The 20,848-nt window shown below is 46.6% G+C and overlaps 3 protein-coding genes across 7 annotated transcripts in view; 2 read left to right on the forward strand and 1 right to left on the reverse strand.

Moving 5' to 3' along the window:
- The window catches only part of ABR (ABR activator of RhoGEF and GTPase), a 41,909-nt gene extending 38,337 nt beyond the window's left edge, over positions 1 to 3,572 (forward strand). For all 4 annotated transcript variants that reach the window (XM_030028107.2, XM_030028108.2, XM_030028109.2 and 1 more), the window contains 2 exons: positions 843 to 990; positions 1,147 to 3,572. In XM_030028107.2, coding sequence (XP_029883967.2) covers positions 843 to 990; positions 1,147 to 1,236 — 238 coding nt within the window. In that variant the 3' untranslated portion in view covers positions 1,237 to 3,572. The remainder of the gene's footprint in view (positions 1 to 842; positions 991 to 1,146) is intronic.
- An 865-nt stretch (positions 3,573 to 4,437) lies between these two features.
- On the reverse strand, positions 4,438 to 8,544 carry TIMM22 (translocase of inner mitochondrial membrane 22). Its single transcript, XM_030028111.2, has 4 exons — positions 8,249 to 8,544; positions 7,612 to 7,808; positions 6,496 to 6,568; positions 4,438 to 5,380 (listed from the first exon to the last, which is right to left on the reverse strand). The coding sequence occupies exons 1-4, from the start codon at positions 8,469 to 8,471 to the stop codon at positions 5,304 to 5,306; spliced, it is 570 nt and encodes a 189-aa protein (XP_029883971.1). The 5' UTR covers positions 8,472 to 8,544; the 3' UTR covers positions 4,438 to 5,303.
- A 289-nt stretch (positions 8,545 to 8,833) lies between these two features.
- Positions 8,834 to 20,848, forward strand: part of SPECC1 (sperm antigen with calponin homology and coiled-coil domains 1) — a 102,422-nt gene continuing 90,407 nt past the window's right edge. The window contains exon 1 of one of the 2 annotated variants that reach the window (XM_030027414.2): positions 8,834 to 8,881. The gene's annotated coding sequence lies outside the window, so the exon portion shown is untranslated. Of the gene's footprint in view, positions 8,882 to 20,513; positions 20,762 to 20,848 lie in introns of those variants that run through there. The other variant, XM_041126581.1, reaches the window with a different exon arrangement.

Raw genomic sequence — 20,848 nt, forward strand, 5'->3', positions numbered from 1 at the left:
GCTTTATTTTGGCACAGATGGAGCCCATGCAAACCTGGGGACGGACAGTTTTGGGGCTCGCTGGGGACCCAAAACCCATGGAGGGCACGGGGCTGTGGGCAGGGCAGTGGTGCAGCACGCAGAGCCTGTCCAGAGCTGGCCACGAATTTGGGACCAGGGCTCACGGCTCATGTTACTTGCATCATGAAGCTTTTTTTTTTTTTTTTTTTTTCCCCCTCTGGTTTGGCTAAAACCAAACAGAAAAAGTGATTGATGCTAGGGGGGTGGGGAAGGAAAAAATCCATTTCCATCCTGAGAACTGGGCACAGCCAGTTCCCACATCTGCTCCCCTGGCCGGGGCTCAACCGTGCAGCCCGTGCCGGGGAGTGCAGCTGCCTCCTAACATGGCAATGTTGTGGTCCCGGTTCCCTCGACGCAGGCTGGCTGGGGTCCCCGCGGGGTCGGTGGGGTAGGGAGCACTTTTTGGGGGGGGCAGGGGAGTGGGTGCGGGGAGGCACGGGCTGGTGCGGAGCTCCCCGTACCCCTGCCACGGTTTGGGAAGGGTGGAGGCCCCGCAGCACATAAAGCAAGCAAGGGCTTGGTCGCTGCCACATCACACCCGGGGCTCCCAGCCAGGCCCGGCGGCTCCGGCGGAGGCCGTGAAGGGGGCAGAGCTCCCTGCCCTGCACCTGGGTTTGCCGGCGGCCGTGACGGGCAATGGCAAGCCGGAGGTACCCTGCCGGGGCTGGGAGAAGGGAGACCAGCGCTCGCCCCCCCGCTACCCCCGCCATCGCCCCGTGGTTGCCCCGCTCCGGGAGAACAGCTTTAGGGGCTCACGTTCCCTCTCTCCCCGTACCCCGCAGGGTGGCTGAAAAGGAGCCTATCAACAAAATGTCTCTCCACAACCTGGCCACGGTCTTCGGGCCAACACTGCTGAGACCCTCAGAGGGGGAGAGCAAGGCACATCTCACGCTGGCCTCCGACATCTGGTCCCACGACGTGATGGCCCAGGTAGGAAGGCGTCCTGGCAGTGTGGGGAGCGGGGGGGTTTACCTGCCTGTCTGGGTAGGTTTGTAACTCTCTGCGGGATGTGGCTGCGCAGGGCCAAGCTGGGAGGTGGCAGCTCTGCCCCTTTCTGGCCTAACGCCCCCCATTTGCTTGCTACAGGTCCAGGTCCTTCTCTACTACCTGCAGCATCCTCCCATCTCCTTCACTGAGCTGAAACGCAACACACTTTACTTCTCCACGGACGTGTAGCCTGCAGGGAGAAGGCACCAGCTGCAAACACTCCCAGCTCCCTGCTGGGGGACACGGACTGGATCGCAGCCCCCCCCAGGGAGACCGGCCCGGACCCAGGACGGTGCCGCCTGCAGCTCCCGTACAATCGCGTACCAGTGGCCCGGTCCTACCCCAGGCGCCGTGCCTCTCTGTAAAGTAGTCGTGTCTTATGTCCCTTCTTGTGTTCAAGAATTGTTTTTATGTATATTTGTTCAACGGAAGAGGTAGTGACTGACAAGGGCTGTGGACACAGGCTTCCCCCTTGGCTAGTTTTCTCCTGGACTCCTTTCTGCCTGCTCGCTCCTACCAGGCGTCCCTCGTCTCGCCCAGCTCGAAGCCTGCAGCGTCCCACGAGTGCCTGTTTCGCTGCCCAGCTCCCCTGCCCCACGCCTGCATGTGCAGCACCGGCTTGCTTCAGAGGCTGGGAGCTCACGGGCTTCCCTCCCCGGTGACGGTGATGACCAGCTCTGCTTTGGCTTGCTGCCTGCGCAAACGTTGGACCCCGTGCCTGGATCCTGCTCTGGCCCGAGCAAACCTGCGACCACGAGAGCGGAGGAGCGGGGTGCTGCTTCCTCCTCGCCGCGTCTCTTCTGGGTGCTTTCAGGCCAGTCCCCTCTACAGCCCTTATCCTGCGCTTTGCCTGTGTGCGTGTAGCGCGGCGGTTACTTCCCTCGCTGTATCTCGCCTCCAAGTAGCGTTTTGGGTAACCCGTCACACAAGGCTGGAGCGAGAGGTGCTGTGCTGGTCTCGATCCACGGCCAGCCGGGCAGGTCTGCTTCCTCCGCCACAGGCTGACCCCAGGGCAGTGCTCTGGCACTGATGGGGGGTCCCATCAGGGCACGTGGATCCCAGTTTCCCCAACAAGCCCTGGCAGGGAACAGGGTCCCTGCCGTTGCCGTACACCCGTATCTCTGCCGCGGCGAGGCGCGCGCGCCCCTGCCAGCCCAGCACTGCCGCAAGGACTGCCGACGCTGGCTGCGCCCTGTGGCAGAGCCTGCCGGGGCACCAGCGTTCCTGACGTGGCCGTGAGAATGGGGAGGTTTTTGTTTCCCTCCTTGGCCTTCCCCACTGCCCTGGGCAAATGGCAGCACACGGCCCTGCCTCGGTGCCAGCCAGGCTGCCAGAGGCAAGTGCTCTGCGGCAGCTGGACGGTCACCCAGCCTGGAAACCGGCGCAGAGGGACAGGAGGAGGAAAGCCTTCGTGGCCCTCACTACTGAAGGCAGAAGTGCTTCATTTTCTCTTTCTCACAAAGCAGTTGCTGCTGGGTTAGCCGTGCCCGGCCAGCTCAGGTCCATTTTAGTTAGTGGCTCCAGTTCTTGACCCCCAGGCTGATGGCTGGAGTTGTCATGCCACGTCCCAAGGCAGGACAGCCACGTGTCTGTACTCACTGCCAGGCTGCGCTCTGGCTGCCCGAGTGCCTGGCTCCCGGTATGTCCCCCACCTTCCCACACTCACAGGTAGGTACTGGTACCTGTTGGGACACAAAACCTTTCGCTCTGTGAGCCGAGTCCGTGTCCTTGTGGGAAAGCTCCCCCTCCCCGATTGCGTTGGCCCCGTGCTCTCCTGTGCCAAATGGAGATGGATGAGAAGTGACCAAGCGTATCCCTGCTAGCAGCGGCGTTGCCTTTACCCTCCTGACTAACAGACTGTTCCAGGTAGAGCCCGGCCGCCTGCCACTGATGCACCAGGTATGTCCAAAGCCCACCTCCCCGGGGAAGGCAGCACTTGCCGGCCCCGCACCAGCAAAGCGACTAAAGGAGGGGAGGTCTTTCAGTCCCCCTCCAAAGGGCTCACACTCCAGACCCTGCTCCTCTTGACTACCAGCTAAACAGAAGGGAAACAGCATTGCAGAAAAGAACCAGGCGTCTGTCTTGGCCCTGGACCCAGTAAGGAGGCCGAGTTTTAGATCTGACTGCACAATGGATCCCTGTGTGTGTCTGATTTGTTACATGTGTCCAAGTCTCTGTCCACGATACTGTCATTCCAGATGGAGACTCTGTACAGCCAAATTCCCCCCGCGCGACAGTGGCTGGAGGCCCGGTCCACACAGCCCTGGCACAACAGGCTGCGGCCGTCCCCATGACTGGCTTGTGCTTGTCCCTACAGGAAGGAAGAGAGGGGGGTGGACTCTTGCAGCTACAGGTAGAATAGAACTGTTAATTAATATTTGACTTTCAAAAGTTGTTAAGGATATATTTTTGTTTGTGTTCTGTTTCAATTTCTGTAGATTATAAACTTTAAATGGCTGTAAACCATGTGAGGAGAAAAAAAAATGTTAATAAAAATGCAAAGCCCCGACATTTGCACAAAAGGAGCCCTGTGGTGTTGCTGTTTGCACTAACTGATCACCTTGGCATCACAGCTTCTCTTTCAGTTGTGGAAATCTTGCTAGTTGCACTTCAAGCCAGTGGTATAAGCACAGGCATTGTGCCAGGCAATCTTTTAAGAGACATCTTATGGTTTGGGCTACATCCTTGCATTTCAGTACATTCTGGAGGAAAAAAACCTGGACTGTCTGGAGCCAGCCTGTTTAATCAGCCCAGAATTACTCAAGCTTAAAATTCAGCTGACTTGCACAGCTTCTGGCCTGAGGATACTGAACAGGCACAGCAAGGGACATCAGGCAATCTGGAAACCTCATCTGATAGATCACATGGTGCTGTCTCCCCACTTCTTTCCCTGTGGGAATGAGAGACAGCATGCCTCCAAACTGACCACTGACCACTGTATCAGCCAAACTACCCTGCTAGTATTGCTCTTCCAGGTAAGCAAGTGCTGTCAGTATTCTGGGATGTCAAACCGTGGATGCAAAGGAGGAGAAGTGGCTGGGAGAACCCTTATTAGGCGTGTGCACTGAATCTGAAATCCCACTGCCTCAAAAAGATGAGGGTGGGTGTTTGCCCTTGCGGAGTGGCTCAATGGAGGTTAAAATCAGCCTAAACTATTCAGAGTATAAAAATTACCCCCCTGAGGTCTGAGAACAGAGCTTGGTTAGAAGAGCAAGAGGGCTAATATGAATGCAAAGCAAAAAGGCAGCAGCTTCTTGAGCTAATGAACAGATGTTGACTTCAGTACCAACATTCTGCACTTCACTTCCCCCAGTGTAACGCTGGGGCACTCAGAGGTGGTACAGGGATGTACATGATGGGAAACAGACCATGTGCTAAGTGAATGCCCAGTTACTCTGTCTAACAGTGGTTTATTCTCACAACTCTGCTTTCTAGTCTCACTATCAAACTGCTGGAACTAATGGTGTGAGCCTGTGGCAGTTAAAGCAGTAGCAAGATTATTTGTACTCCCACAGTGAGGTTAAATCAGGCTAGCCAAGTGGCTACAGAGAATTATACTTCTGCAACAACCTCTTTTTTTCCCCTTAAACTGTTTTGTTCATCTGCCAGTAACCACGCAGTTCTAAGGCTAAGGATTCCTTTTTGCTTTTCCCTTTAAGACAGGGTAAAGAAATCTGGCTCTCATCTCTGTACTCGAAATAAGACAAGTTGTACAGATGGTGGTTTGTCTTCAGCTGGTATTTTAAGAAAAGCCTGGAACAAACTTATTTCTCCACAGGATCTTACCTCTCCTCAACAGAGTAGCAAGCTGCAAACTGATAACTGTTAAAACACTTGCAGCTCGTTCAAATACATGATAACCTAAATCACTGCCTTTCTTTTTGAAGATTGTCCTCCTGCCTCTTTTGATGCTAGCAGCAGACTTAATCAAAGTCAGACCCAAAGGATTGAAAAAGCTCAGAGTCCAGGCTTGTTTCCTGGAAACTGACAGTCAGCTGATCCATCCTGGAGATACTGCTCACTGCGCCTGGCTCCATCCTCGCATACTCCCGCAAGTCTGCCTGAAGCAGCACGCCAGGGCTCAGAGCCAGATTATTGTTAGTCATTCAGGAAAAGCGGCCAACACCATCCAGCTTGCGCTGATCAGGACTCCAGAGGCAGTGGAAAGGTAAGCCTGATGGTTCTTCTGCCGTGATGCAGGCTCTTAGCAGCAGCACTGGAACAAAAGGGAAACTTGCTCCCAAGGGATCCCACTGTTACCGTAGATAGTAATCAATTGCAGCGGAGAATGCAGCAAATCCACCACAGCCGATAACCCCTGCCTTCAAACCAGCTGCAATGCAAAAAGGGTGGGAAAGAATGAGACAAAATAGGAAAAATATTTTTCTTCCCAGTAACTAGCTTACGCTGTGCTGGCTTGAAGAGCTTAACACCTGCAGGAACCTGGCGGTCCGCTAGCAGGGAACACTGGCACTACCACTGCCCAAGGTGAGGGGGGAACCTGGCACGCACTGGACTTACTTAAAACTACCACAGCTGGACTAGCACGGCACGCTGTCTGGGCGCTGTGCTGCTAAGTCTCCCCCCAAAGGACAGAAGAGAAAACGCCAGTGGCCATTGCTGATTTCAGTGCGCTCTGATCTGAGCGCTGCCAGTGGCTTTGCTGTTGGACTAGGGAGGGATGAGAAGAGCAGCTACTGCTTTGAAAGCTCTAAGAGGATTAGGTCCAGGACAGACACAACTTAACAAGCTCAATTAGAAGCACTTTCAAGAGCACTTTCTTTTCTTTTATGCTCTGTGGACAGGTTTTTTTTCTTAAGGAGAGGTGAGAGAAGTTTGATATTTCTGATGAGCAGAGCAGCTCTCTTCCTACTTGGGGCTTTTCTCCAGATGTTTGTTAGCACTCAAGGCTTCCCGAAGTCCCCACTAGTGCCTGCTGGACTGAAAGCCCAGTGCTCCTGCTCTTTTACAGCTAAATAGAATTGTCTGTTTGAACTGATATGTGAGAAAGGAGGAAAGCATTTTACACACTGTGCAAATTAACAGAGTTACTGCCAGTGAAATAGTACATATAAGCAGAGCTCTGTTAACACAAGAGCTGTAGCTTCAGAGAGTTGCTCAGTATGTATTTTTGGCTCCCTCCCCACAACACCACAGAAGAGTGTGGATAGCTAACACCATTTCCTGATTTTTCTTTCAAGTCAATTCTGTTCATTTTCCTCCAATCTCACTGTCCTGTATGACCAAGCCTTCCCTACCCGCACATCTCTTTCAAGCTGACAGGAAAGCAATAGAGCAGTTCTGCCAGTCCAGAGTACACTCTCACGTTGACATCACCACAACCCCACGCAAAGAGATTTGTAGTGTGTGTTCCGTTAAAAACACCGTATGCTGCGTAACCAAATTAGAGTCCTATCACAGAAATAGTTCATAGCAGGCTCTACCAACCTCTGAAGCCGATTGCTCCTCCTGTGATGCAGCCGCTAATAACACTATTCTTCCAGTCTGACTTGCCACGATACTGTGGAATTAAAAATCAGAATCAACAAGTAAATACAGAATAAACACTCAGTATCTGTACTAATACCAAGAAAGATTAAATGACCTTCCAGCCCCTTCTCAGCTGAGGATGTTCTTCCCTCTATTCTCAGCAGATGGCCCCCTGCACTCTCAAACAGGAGACTTGCAGGGCCAGAAGAGGAAGGAAGGGGTCACCGACAGAGGTAAGACAAATCCATATGGTGCAATGCAGCGCTACGGCAAAGATTCTCAGGTGAGCCGATACAGCCCCCAGAACACAGCACTCCGCACTGGCACCAGCTCAGAGATTTTAAAGGCACTATAACTACATGAGCGCGACACAGCCTGGCCATGCAGCCCGGTTCTCAGCACAGGTGAGAGCCAGAGCACCCTGCTGACAAAGATGTACTATTTCCATAGCCAGAGCACGCTAGTTTTCACCAGTGCAGAGATCTCTTTGTTCTGCTCCATTGTGCAAGCAGATACACTTTTCTCCTACATGAGTTAAGAAATAATTGTGTCTTTCATTTAAAAGGCAGTACTCAAAATTCATAACAGGCTAATTTTCCTATTTAAGAAAATGTATGATAGGGTTACCACTGAGCTGCACAAGGTCATTACTTGCTGTAGGGACAAGAAGAAAATAGGCTTGTTACTTAAGAACTTTCATCAAAGGATCCCTTTCTGCATATGAAATTTTTAGAGGCTCAAATTACCGTGTTGCAACTTGCAGTTTGATGTCTTAAAGTAACAACAAGTACTCATAGCTAGGGTTTTAAAAAGTAACGCCTATACTTGCCAATACATTCAGGACTTGATCTGAAAAGGACTTCGCTAATGCATGCTCCTTTGCTCATTCTGTCAGAGAACAGCAGTTCTGGAGACAGGTCTCAAAGCTGAAAAGCTTTGATGGCCAAGAAACAAAAAAAACTTGCCTACTCCCTTGCCCTATTACACAGGGGATATACATACTTATTTGGATCTAGTAAAAGAGATTAGGTGTACAAGAAAACATTTCTGAATGCTTAAGAAGTTATTACTCACAGATTCTACCACACATTCTGTGCAGGAGAACATGGCGCCCACAATGGCAAAGTTCTTTGCGTAGGATATGCCTCGCTGCCCCATATCTTTGAGGACCTCTTTTGCGGTTGGCGTGCGATATGGATCCTTGGGATCAAACCCAACGTTGGTGTCGATGCCAGCTGTGAAGACACCAAATGCGCCTCCCAGAACAAATCCTGTAAAAGACAAACAGCATAAAATGAACCCCGGCTGCATTCGAGCAGCACGTTGCCCGCAGGCAGCAAACCACCTCCGCTCCCACTGTCTGTCAACGCTGCAGCGTGAAAGGGGCCAGTGCAAGAGCACAAACGGCCTGTCCCTTGACACTACGGCTGCCGCCGCCGATCACCCCCCTTGCCGACAGCCTGTGCTGAGGAAAGGCTGTGAGCACGTCTATCCTTTGCAAGGAAGGCAGACAGACAGAGAACCCTCCCTGGGACCCGTGACAGACACTGGAGGAGGCTTAGAGGGAGGAAAATTAAACACGGGGGGCCCTGTGCTGCAGCCTCTCCCCCCCCCCCCCACCGCTCCCACAGCTGGCTGCCCCGACCACCGCTCCCCCTCAACGCCCCGTCCCTCCAGCCTCCCCCGGCTCCCTCAGCCGCCCCCGCCTCACCTCCCACGCAGGCCAGCGCCGCTTTGAAGGCGCAGCTCTCCATGGCCCGCTCCACCATCTTCTGCTCCTCGCTCTTGGGCGGGCTGGGGATGCCGCCGAGGGCGGCGGGGTCCCAAGCGCGGGGCCGCCGCTGCTCGCCCACCAGGTGCTGCAGCAGCAGGCTGTACTGCAGCGGGGGAGGCTCCGGGCCACCCGGAGCGGAGGGCGGCGGCGCTGCCGCCATGACCGCGGCCTCGGACACCCGCCGCCGGCCCGGCACCGCGGCCCGGCCCACCCGAGGCGCCGGTAACGCGGCTCCCGGCAGCCGCGGCGGCGCGCGGGGGCCCACGGGAGCTGTAGTTCCGCCGAGGCGAGGCGCCGGCCGCTCTCCCCTCCCCTGCGACTACGCATCCCAGCGTGCCCCGCGGCAGGGCCTTCACGGAGAACTACAACTCCCGGCAGGCTCCGCGGCGCGACGAGGGTAGGTGAGTGGCGCGGCTTCTGACGGGATTGGCAGTCCCTTGGGACCGAGGGGGACTACATTACCCGGCGTGCTGCGCGCCAGCCCCCTGGCGGCCGTTGGGGCCGCTGCAGGTGAGGTGAGGGCTCCGGCTCCTGGAGCATCTTCGAGAGCGGCGGCGGCGGCGGCAGCAGGTGAGCGCGGCTCGGGCTCCGGCTCCGGTTCCGGCTGGGGCAGGCCGGCGGCCTCGCCCGAGGCAGCCCCGGGGCTGGGGAGGGGAGGGCTGAGGTGCCGCAGTGCGGGACCGAGTCCCTGTGCCCTGGCTGAGGTGCGGGGAGGGGGCGGCAAGCTCTTGAGGTATCGGCGGCGTCGTGCGCCGTCCTCCCGCCGTTTCCCCCTGACTGACTGGTGTCTGGGGGGGGGGGGGGGGCAACAGGTCCCGCGACGGGGACGGGCGGTTGCAGGCTCTCCCCCGCGCCGTCCCTCGAGCGGCCGGGACGAGGGCAGCCCTCCGGGGAGGGCAGCGGATCCCGGCGGTAAGCGGGGTGGGCGCCGAGCCCGGGTGCCGCTGCCGTTGCCGGTGCGGAGACCGACTCCTGCCGAAGCCCCTGCCCCGCGGCGGGGTGGTTCAGCGCCGTGGTGCACCTGAGGCGCTGCTGGCTGGACGCGTGCGGGAGGTCGGAGCGCGGGAAGCCTGCGGTTTACCCCGGCAGCCGTCAAGCGTCGTCTGAGGTGAGAGCTCATGGCACCTCAGCGTATGAGCTCCTTAGCCTGAGCTCAGGAAAGATATCTTCACTCTTCCATGTTTTCCACAGGCTAGGTGAAAATGCTGGAGTGTCAGGCCATCTCCGGTAGCTTTTCTGAGGAAACCCTGGCCGCCTCTGGCGTAGAGTGGCAGTTTTACTTCAGGACCTGTGTGTATCTCAGAAGGGCTTGGAGAATAACCAAAATCTGCCTTGCTGTCACAAAATGCAAACTTAACTCATGTCAAATCATATTGAAACCTTTGCTCTTAGAAGCTTGTTCTCTTTGGTAATGAGGTGAGAAATGGTGCTTTTTACCTGCCTTTTTTTTTTACCCTTTTTTTTTTTTACCCTTTTTTTTTTTTACCCTTTTTTTTTTTACCCTTTTTTTTTTTTACTCTTTTTTTTTACCCTTTTTTTTTTACCCTTTTTTTTTTACCCTTTTTTTTTTACCCTTTTTTTTTTACCCTTTTTTTTTTTACCCTTTTTTTTTTTCCCTTTTTTTTTTTTTCCCTTTTTTTTTTTTCCTTTTTTTTTTTTACCCTTTTTTTTTTTTCCCTTTTTTTTTACCCTTTTTTTTTTTACCCTTTTTTTTTTTTACCCTTTTTTTCCCTTTTTTTTTTTTACCCTTTTTTTTTTTTTCCCTTTTTTTTTTTTACCCTTTTTTTTTTTTACCCTTCTTTTTTTTAAGCAAGGTGCTGTGAACATTAAAAATCTTTTACTGCTTTGCTTGTGTTGCATTTTGCTTAGCCTGTTTTACTTTCTTGTTCTGGTGGACTAGAACCAGCTTTCTGTTCAGGTCGGCACAAGTGAAGATAGGTATGCCTTAAAAATAGCTTTCTTGACTTTTTAAAAAAAATATTTCTCTATTTTAATGTTAAAATTACCCATAGGTTTTTAAACACCTGAGAAATATATGGGATGGTTTCGACAGGATGCTTCGAAGTAGTGTATTTCAATAATTGAAATTTTAAAAGACTTAATAATTATTTTTAAACAATGCATTAAATATGAAATCTTCCTGATACCCTGAAACACAACTCTTTAGAGATCCTGAAGTAATCTGTTTTCTTCCTTTTTTTATTCTTTGCACTTTGTCTTGCTTATGTCTTATTTTAGGACTGGATAGGTAGGTTGAAATAACAATTTAAATTGATGGTTTTACCACTTCAAATATTTCATTATACGAAGTTCGTTTTCAACAACTTTCCTCTTAAATTCCACTGCCCTCTACTGGCTGGACCAGTAGGGTCCACCTGCCCAGTGCTCTTCCCTCTCCGTTTTTTACTCCTTTGTTGGTTTTCTTTTTTTTTTTTTTAAACGTCAGAAACTGTTGAAAAGTGTGCAGTTAAAATCTACTAAAACAGTGTCTTTACAAGGTAGAGAAGGTTGCTGGCAGGATGATCTCCCTAAGGAGCCTTGAACTTTAGATTTCAATCTTCTCCTTGATCCAAAATAACCTAGTTGGGCTGATCTTGAAGTCACACTGCAAAGCCTATTTTCCAAAGGCACAAAGGGAAAAAAGATATGTTGGATTTGGAATCTGAGGACCAAGAGTTTACATGTATAGCTGGAATATTGTTTTGACTTTCTTTTCTCTGTTCCGGGGTTTTGGAGAAAATGCTGGGTTACTATTTGTTTGTAAATATAATATTTTTATAAATATTTTGCAAATACAGTTATATAAAATACTTATATTTTTATATATAAATATTTATAAATAAATATATGTTATATTTCCCCCCCTTAGGTATTTCGTTTTCTCCTTTTCCTATTCATGCTGTTCTGTGTTCTACGCGTAAACAGATACGTGTCCTTGAGTATTTGAATAATCTCATCTGCCTGACCAGTCTTTTCATGTGAGTGAAATCAGATGGAGGATTAAGGCTTGGAGAGAGAATCTGAGAGTTCAACACATCTTTGATAAACAAGTTTTTCAAATGAAACTTTCAGCTTTTTTTTTTTTTTATAAACCTGTGAACCTTCATTATTGCAGACATGTGTAGCCAATGCATTTGATCCTCTTCCTTCACCAGGCTCTTACTGTCTGAATGCTGTCCCTGAAATCACACTTTCATCTTTGAGCTGTTAAGTCCAGTATAAGAACTTAGGTTATTTTTAACCTTGCCTAGTCCCAGATGAAATATTTTCGTTTGGTGTGAGTGTGCCTCTTTCCTGTGTAATGACAGCATTAGGTGCAGATGATCATGAGTTTTTCTACAGCCTGCAATGGACGCAATGCTCTAATGTGCTCAGCGTCTATTTCAGCAGAGGGCAGCACATGGGGATATTAAATAATTGCATTTCACTTGACCTTTACAGTGACTCAGTCTTTCTCCCACACTTCAATATTCTCCAGATGGGATAAACCTTGGAAATAATGGGGGTTTTGTTGGAAATCCTGGTTTTGCATATGTCTCTTAGTTGTAGAGCTCCCAGGTTTTGAATAGGCCTTGGCTGTCATTTCTGGCATTGCTTTTTTGAAAAAAAAAAAAAAAAAAGTCTTCATAGTGCTCAACTTTATTTTGTAAAACTGCCAGTTCCAGAGTCTTTTCTGAAGTTATCTAACTGGGCAGGAAGTGGCTGAAGGTGGAAGCCAACAATAATTAGATTAAATCAATTTTTTTTCATTCGTGCCTACCTGGCTGCACCTTTTTCCCCTTACCAGAACTGTGATGATGTAGCGGAATGAGAGGAAGAGGGGATAAATTAATGGATGTTTTCACGAAAAAAGGAAAAGGTTTCAGTCACACCACAAGCCGAAGAAAGTATGGCTGCTTTGCAGTTGGTCAGACTGCCGACCTTGCCTCTTGTGTCACAAAGAGGTTTCCAGCGGCTACAAAAGGAAGTGTGCTGGGGCCTGCTGGGCTCTGATTCTGGCAGCAACGCTTAATGTTTTCATTCTGTGGTCTTCTCATCTATATATTAAGTCTGATGCTTTCCTACTTCTTATCCAGGTTGTGAATGTAGTTGGTTTTTTGTTGGGACTTTTTTGTTGTTGTTGTTTAAAAGATTTTAGGTTTGAAAGGGCGTGGGAGAAGTAAAGTTCTTTGTGAAATATACCTAAATTCAGTGAAGGAAAGTTGTTTTAACTTCTGTACCTCCCTTGGTTTATATGAGTTTAACCAATTTATTTGTTTGAGAATGCAGTTATTTTTTTCTGCTGAGGTAGCAAGGCTTTCCATGTTGGAGAATACTGTTAACTGCTGTGGCAAACAGCTAAAGTACTGAAAAAAGGTTGGATTGTAGCTAGTTGACAGGTATATGGGAGTTAAAACTGAAAAGGCATCCTGACGCTTTTTTTTTTCTTTAGGTCAGTGTAAGATAGACTGCAGAGGGAGGTATTTCAATAAAATCTTTTAGGATCAGCAGACTTGTTCCTTGTGACTCTGTTCTGTAACTCCAGAGAGAAGGAGCAGGATGTGGGTTTTCAAGATGACTGTATGATCCTGTCCTCTTTAACATTTTATAGCTCAAAGTGCATGTCCTTTTTGAAAGTAAGGGGATTTCTTTGTGTTTGTCCCACTTCAGCAAGTTACTTCTTCCCATCGTCACAATTTCCCTAATATTACATATGCTTTTGTTTTCACCTATGAAATTCCAAATGCACTTGCGTTGTAACTCATTGTCTAAAAAAAGATCTGTATAAAGTTTCAGACATCATCATCTCCCAGGGATTTTAGCTGTTGCTATAGAAGCCTCAATTCTCTTTTGAGAGACCTTTCCAATATAAAGAAGTTGATACTGGAAGAAAGTTGTCATGGAAATATGCAGCAAAAAGAGAAAGGAAATCTCAATTTGATGACTGTTGCATAGGCTTAGCCAACTTGGTGAGGTGGCTTTGTATCTAGAGATCTGATTCTGCAGATTCTTTGTACATTCCAGTGGACTGAAACACTACAGACTAGAACCTAAAGAAAGAGATTATTTAACATTTATATAACCAAAGATACCTCTTCAACTCAGTGAGCTTCCTGTTTATCCAGATTCAAGTTTCCTCACTGCATTATAACATCTGAAAAGCAGTATGACACTGTTCTTTAGGCTACCCAGCCCTCCAGACGGGGAGACAAGGTCCCTTGGGAGCTGAGTTTGTGGCTGCGTTGCAGGAACGGGGCTCATCGGTTCCCTGGTGTCAGGCCATTGGGGTGGGTACAGAGAGCAATGTTATCTGCAGCCGCCACCAATGTTTCTCTGTTGGAAGGAACCCCCTCCAGGTGATGTTGGTAGGCCAGGGAATTTCCAGCAGCCTGGTTCTAATGTGGGATGAGCTGCAGCACAGCTTTTTATTATACTTCTGGCAATGACTGCTCTGAAAGGATTTATAGAGCCACCACTATTGAAATGAGGCTTTCAGAACCAATTTTTAAATGACTAACTAAAAATAGTTTATTCTGCAAGCTTCAGTGCCATGTCAGATTTGAACAGGAGTCCTTTGTGTCCAGCTAAATGGTGGTATAAGCAGATCCCTCTCCATGAATTTCTTGCCCACTTATACCATCACTAAACCTGGTTGGTTCCCTGGTTTCAAGCTTTTTGTGTCTTTCTGAGTAAAGCCTCCTGATATCTAATAGATGTGATTATGAGTGAGCTGCCTTTAAATATCTATTACCAGTGTCACCATGGTAACTGCTGTAAGAGTTTCTTGCTGGTAGAAGGTTTCCAGCTCCCTGAGATACAACAGGGCAAAATGCTTAGGCTGTTGTTTTCACGGTTTGAATGAGATCACACACAATATCAAAGAGGAAAAAACCCCCTGTATTTCTTATTTTTAATGACAGTGAATGTTAATGGTACTGAAAGGAGTAAGATTGATTCTGGAGTCTGTCCTTGGATCAGAGAATAGAGGACGGTTACACAGGTAGTGACAGACCAAGCTTTCCCTGGAGAGCATGCCCTCATCAGCAAGCTCCTGTAGGAATAGGAAAATTTCACTCTCCTTGACTGAGCCAACACTTGGCCTTTCTTTTGATACCATCAACAAATGAACTAATTAATCCTAATGAAGGATGCAAAATCGTGATATTCCACTTGCCACAGGAGCAGGCAGAGTTGTTGAGTGATTCAGTGTGGAGTACAAAAAATTGAGCTGGCTTGTGTGTTCTCCTTTCTCTGTATTACCAAACTGCTATTTTTTTTGCTCTAGGCTTCAGCTGCTGTGTACCAGACTAGCAGTGTTAGTTGGGCAATACCCAAAGCGACTTACCTGCTGTCCTGGATTTCCTAATCTTCCCCTTTCCTTCTCTCATCTGCTTTCTTTCCCAAGTTCTTGTTGCTTGGCCAATCATCCTCTCTTGCTCTGTAATTACTGCTGTTTCTATAGGCTTCTCCACATGGCAGGTTCATAATGTCCCTCATGCTAACCCTGTCACCTCAGGGGGTTGTTTTGCTTTCATTTATTTATTTATTTTATGGTAAACAGGTCACAAACTCCATAGGATACTTCTTCCTTTTCATGCAATCTGTTCTCTTGCTTCATTACCCCCCTATTTTAGTATCTGCTGGAGATTTTAAATTATCACTTGCTTTTATGGAAACTTGGAAAGCTGAGCACCTATTTCTGCTGCTCTCTTGCTTCATTAGCTGTGCCCGCTGCTTTTGGCGTTTAGGCCTTCTACCTTTCGGTAAGGGAGGCTTCCATTTGTGTAACGGGCTGTTCAGTGTAGCTGTTCTGTACAAGAAAATGGGAGGCTGAGCTTACAGACCTTGAGGAGAGGTGCAATTTGCATTTGCATTCGCATTCTGCATTTGTGTGTGTGGACAACTGACATGACAGAGCCAGAGCAAGTGGTACTGTGCACCTCTGATGGAAAGAGTTCGGCCTGTCTGGAGGATGAGTTCATGCTGATGAAGCGCTGATATTTGTCCTTACCTGCCTCATAGACAACATGATCCACATACCAAGATCTTTTTTGCTGAGCTTAAAAGTGCTCATAAATGATTTTAGTTATAATGTTTATTGTGTGCCAAATTTGGACTCATGGTTTAAAATCTTAAGTAATTATGATTACTAACCAAGAAATGCAAGGAAATAATTTTCATAAGAAACCCTGAAAGCAGAACCTGGATCTCAGAATGGACTTTGCTTGCATTATATCACTGCATGTTTCTTAATAGTTATTCTGTAACACTGCAGTTAAGACTGGGAGGATCTCAGTGTTTGGGTACTTCAAATTTCAGCTGCATGGTTAAATTTCTCAAGTGTGCTAAGTTGATTTAAAAGTTTAAGCAACAGCAAACATGTTTGTTCATACAAGCTGTCTGGAAGCAAGGAATTGCTGAACTTTAATTTAGATTCTCCCTTTTTTCTGGATTTGCTTATGTCACCAAAGCCAGACTTTTATACTCTGATTCTGGGTGCCTATGTATAACAATATGCATGTCTTTAGCAAAACTGCTGACTTATTATACGGGAGCTAAAATCAATGGGTGCTGTAGATCCTTACTAGCTTGTGATATTTTGTCAGTAATTTAGGTGCCTTTGTTTCCCTACCTGTAAAATAGATGAGTTATTAAGCTACTGCAATGATTAGCTGATTCTGTTCAAGTAATCTGTAAAAGATGCAGAGAGCAAGAACAAGACAGAAACTCCAGACATTGCTGTATGGGGAGTCAAACCCTACCAATAGCTTTTTTTCTGAAATCCTGATCTACATTAGAGGTCTTGTTCGTCTCCTGGGACTTGAACTCCTTGTGCTTCATCAGTTTTCTCCGTTAATTTGTCCTAGTTTTTGTTGCTGCTGGGCTCCCTGTGATGCACTCTGTGCATCTAGGCATACCCCACAGTTCTGTCTTCATTCAGGGCCTGTCAGCAGTTCCAGTGCAAGTCCCTCTGAAACAAAGCTGACAACTCAGGTCTTTTATTTGCATCACCCTGAAACACACCAAAAAGTTCAAAGCAGTGGGGCATTCCTCCACCATCCTGTTGGGGTTTTTTAATCCTAAGGCAGCCTGCAGCACACATCTTTTCCAGTCCTTAATTTTCCTGCACAGCTCTTCATTGTCAGTGATCAGCAAAAATTTAATGAAATGGTTCTCTGTTCAAGGCTCCTTAGTGTTTCTAATGGATACCTGTTGTAATTCCTTTCCCGTTAGGTGATAAAATGCAAGCTTTTCCAGCATGTGATCCCTCTCGGACAATAAACAAAGGGAGCAAGTAGGGTTGTGCAGTATTTTGCCTGTGTAGGTAGTAAAAACTTGCTGTGCTACTTGAATATGGTAATTCTCTATGAATTGTTAATGAATGCACATTATAACTTATATATCAGAAAACTAACAGTGAGGAATAATAATGAATGGAGATATTCCCTTTCCCCTAAGTCTTTCATTTAGTCATTGAAATAAAAATTCAGTTAAGTAAAAAAGAACGCTGAAAGTCTCACCTTCCCCTCTCAGGGAAGAGCACTGAGTATTGTCTTTTTCACATATTTGGATTTATCTGCATTTTTAATAGAAGGGTGACTGCAGTAAAGCTATCCTTGGTTTGTGCTATCTCTCTGATGCCTAAGAAAGTGCAGACATTTGAAAATTGCAGAGAAAAATAAACTTGGGATAAATGTGTGCAAAAGTGATCAGAGACTTTTATTTTAAATATATGAAATACAATGAATATTCCTTTACCGCAGATTTCCTTCCCCATTTTGCCTTGTTCTGTGGGTTGGGTTTTTTTTCTTTGGTAGATGGAGGTCTGTTAATTCTTCAGTGTTCTACTTGGAAGTGACAGAAATACTGAAAAATGCTGGTGCCTCTTACAGACTCTTTCTTTTGAAACGGGCAGTTTCCTAATTCTATTTTTGACTTAGTGGCTGTTCCCTTGGAAATTTTAAAGTTGTTGTCTGGTCTTTTGAAATTTTGGCAATAGGCACCAGAGGAAGCTGTTTTTCTTGTCTCCTATAGCACTCTATGTTCCATAAAACATATCTGCCTTTTTTCCAAATTTAATGATTCTAGTCTCTTCCAGCAACAAATATTTTCTGTAGTTGCAGGTCAAAGCTGGTAGCCATGCCACAGGCTGAGCTCCTCAGGTGTATGAGTGGGAACATGGAACTGTATAACAGTCTCTTAAAAACACGAGGGGGGGAATCTGAGTTCTCCAAGTCAGCACACATAGCTTTCTTGCACTGGCGGAGCCTCTTTGGCAACAGTTCCAGGAGTTCACTGTTTATATCCACCCATTTGATCAGCATCATCTTGTTAACTGAACAGCAGTTGTTTTTGTCAAAGTGAAAAGTGGTGCCCCATGATTCATTCTGCAAATGTCCACTAGCTGCTTGAACTTCCTGACTTCTGTAGTGGAACTGAGAAAATAAAGAAGTTTGTATCAGTTATGTACAAAGAGGAAGAAAGTGCGGAGTAAATGCTGTCCCAAAGCCATGGCCTGACTCCACTAATATTCGCTGTCTGATGCAGACTTTCCTTTGTAATTACTTTTGGTTTAAAACTCCAGACAGTAATGTTCCAAGCCTTATAACTGAATTAGAGACTTGCTTTAAAAAGACATTGTTATTGACATAATAGCCTTGTTTATGGAATTTCTCTCCTTTGTAATTAAGATTATTGCATGCACAAAAGCAGTTAAATATAGCATAAATATCTGTAAATGCAAAGATATTTTAAATCTTGTTCCTTGTGTGAGCCTTTTCTTCCACACTCTCTTCATGTGCATTTGTTTCTCAAATAAGCTATGCTATTAGAAATTCTGCCCTTTGTCCATTCTATTAAGTTGTGTCTCATCCATATTAATTCTCATAAAATTGCACAGGCAGTGCATGTTGCAACATAAAGCATTTGAATTCCTCAAATGCGGTATTTTAAAGGTGTATTGATTAGTTGGGTTTGGTCTTATTCTCTCATACCTTGTTGCAGAGTCGTGGGAGCTAGTGGATTGAGCAGCATGCAAGCAATATGCTCACTGTTATTTTGTCTGTCAACCAAATATACCAGCTGGGTGAGAACCTGGCAGATTCTTTAAAAAAGTTTATATCACTACTTGAAATTGTTTTGTCATCCTGGCTGTGTGAAAGTAATTACGGTTAAGGCCCTGGACAGGCCGTAGGCTTTCTCTGAGTCTGGCCAACTCATTTTAGCTGTCTGTTTCTGGGCTCTTTGTTCATTAAACAGAAAGGCAGTTTTTCAATTCAGAAGGTTTTGTGCTGGTTAATTCTTTGGTCTAAGTAAAGAGATCAGATAATTATAGCAATAAGTGCTACCAGAAAACCTCTAAATAAACAAATGTACTGTCTGGTCTTGTTGGCTTTGGGGAAATTGTATGCCACTATTCCAGCCTGTCTACCAAAGCTGAAGCATGTAAATGCTGTGACTGTCTCCTTATGTCCAAGAATTGTCATTTTTAGGTTTTGCTCAAGTTATATTTATCAAAGCTAAAAATACCTTTGCGAATGAAATGTAGTAGCTCATCTTCTCTCCCCACGCCCCTCATTTCAGTTCTTTATTTCTCTTGGCTGAAGGATAGGAAAACCTATTGAGCTGACAACGCTGCTCTCCCACTGAGCCCATATGAACTCACCAGCAATGGCAAAGAGACAGTGTGCTGCAGTCCAAAAAGTGTGCGTGTTTTCTTCAGACAAAGAAGCTTTTCAGCAAGGTGTGTGCAACTGATGTCCCTCCCATTTATGAGTTCAGGGTTCAGGGTCCTGCAGTCGTTTGCTTCCGAGTCAGTATTTTTCAGCTGTATCTGTTCAGTTTTGAAGGTGGTCCATAGTAAAAGCAGAGGGAGGGACTTGCTGGGTACCTAAGTGACCTCTTTGCCTATGCATGCATCACTGAATGTAGTGTCACTTCCTCAGGGAGGAGAAACACAGTGTATGTAGATCATAATATCTACAAGAACTTTGTTAACATGAATGACAGAAAGTACTGCCTTCTTATCCGAGCTATGAATAATCTCAAAACCTCTAAATGTTAGATGTATAAAAAGTACGGAATGGATAAGTTCTTCTACCTGTGATCACACAGCCTGTCCTCAGGTACTGAAGAAACTGGCAAAGTAGGCTGGATAGAAGGATTGATACTGCGGGTGTCAGTGAACTTGGAATAGCATCTGGCATGATTGGGTGAATGTTTAGGGACTTATAACTAATAATGTATGCTTGATACCTGCCAAAAATAGACCATTATCACATGCTAAATAAGTCATGGTGTGGTTGTCATCTTATTCTGGTGTTTCAAGATCTGAAGGCAAGAGTTTCACACTCTTAAGAATATCATGAGAAAGCTGGATCCCAAATCCATACCTTCAGAAGGGATTCATCTTGGACTCAGTCTGTGTCTTAAGGTTTGGTTACTCTGAGGTAACAGTAGTGGTGCCAACACTGAACTGAAACGTAGATTTGCTCTTGGCATAACATTAGCTTCCTTAGAGTAAGGGGTTCCAGAGGGTACGGTAAGGTTGAACTATTCAGGTGCAGCAACTCTTTTTAGGCTCATATTGTAAATCTTCGTATCTCTCTATTATGAGACTACTATTGTAGCATCAACATTGCTTATATACTAGGTTCACACTGCTGGGAAAGGATCTCTGCAGTTCAGGAGAGAATTCCTGATCTGTAGTCACAGTCGGAATGTCTGGGGTCAGTGACATCAGAGAGTGAATAGCCCCCCCTCTGGACACAGTTGAACGAAAAGCCCAGTTCTAACACCTTAGGTTTCTGTGTTTGAAATTTAGATTTGGATTTGATTTCTCTTTGCATTCCCTCTGTTTCTTCTAACTTGATACTACCTTAGCCTGCTTTAACTCTGTTAAGATCTCTGGCCCTTTCTTTTTTGTTTTCAGACACTAAATTATCTTCAGAAAGCTTAAGAAAGAGGAACGATCTTGAGCATTGCTCACTCTTGTCCCTTATTTGCTCTCTTCTAAATAAAGAACAGATTGACACTTCTTGGACAGCTCAAGAGAAGTCACTCAGGACTGATTCTAGCTACTTCTTGTGTAAAAGCCTCTGTCTTAATGTATCTTCCTTCCCTGCACACACACACTTTTCCACTTTTTTGAAGCAATGATGGAGGCAAGGGAAGTGTTGAAAGGTGTCCTGGCTGTGATTGCTGGCAGTCTGGGGGAGAGGTTATTAGCGTGGAATACAAAAGCTTCTGAGAGCTGCTTCTGTGGTTTCCCCTGAAAAATGCCTTCTTTCTATGGCCACCTCCTTGCCCTTCCTACATTGTATGTACCGCATGTTTTTACTTGATTGGATCGTGCAGACTAGTCTGGGTTTTATGCTCTCTGCCCAGTGTCCAGTTCTCCTGTTGGGGATGATGGGATACTGAAAGAAACTCTGTCTGCTTTACGGATTGAAGCATCTCAGTGTTTTGGAGGTGGGATACAAATAGCTTTCTTGCATAAACCCTCCTCGCTTTGATGAAAATATAATATTTCTCATTCCCTTGACTAAGCAAGTGTGC

Source organism: Aquila chrysaetos, chromosome 10 (assembly GCF_900496995.4).
Source record: "Aquila chrysaetos chrysaetos chromosome 10, bAquChr1.4, whole genome shotgun sequence".
Taxonomy (NCBI): Eukaryota; Metazoa; Chordata; class Aves; order Accipitriformes; family Accipitridae; genus Aquila; species Aquila chrysaetos.

Bases quoted from the DNA above. Each gene is read 5' to 3' on its own strand.
- TIMM22 (XM_030028111.2), bottom strand. From the start codon at position 8,471: ATGGCGGCAGCGCCGCCGCCCTCCGCTCCGGGTGGCCCGGAGCCTCCC. The intron at 7,809-8,248 runs GTGAGGCGGGGG...TGTCTTTTACAG, and splicing joins GGCGCTGGCCTGCGTGGGAG to GATTTGTTCTGGGAGGCGCA. The intron at 6,569-7,611 runs GTGAGTAATAAC...TTAATTCCACAG, and splicing joins CAGAATGTGTGGTAGAATCT to TATCGTGGCAAGTCAGACTG.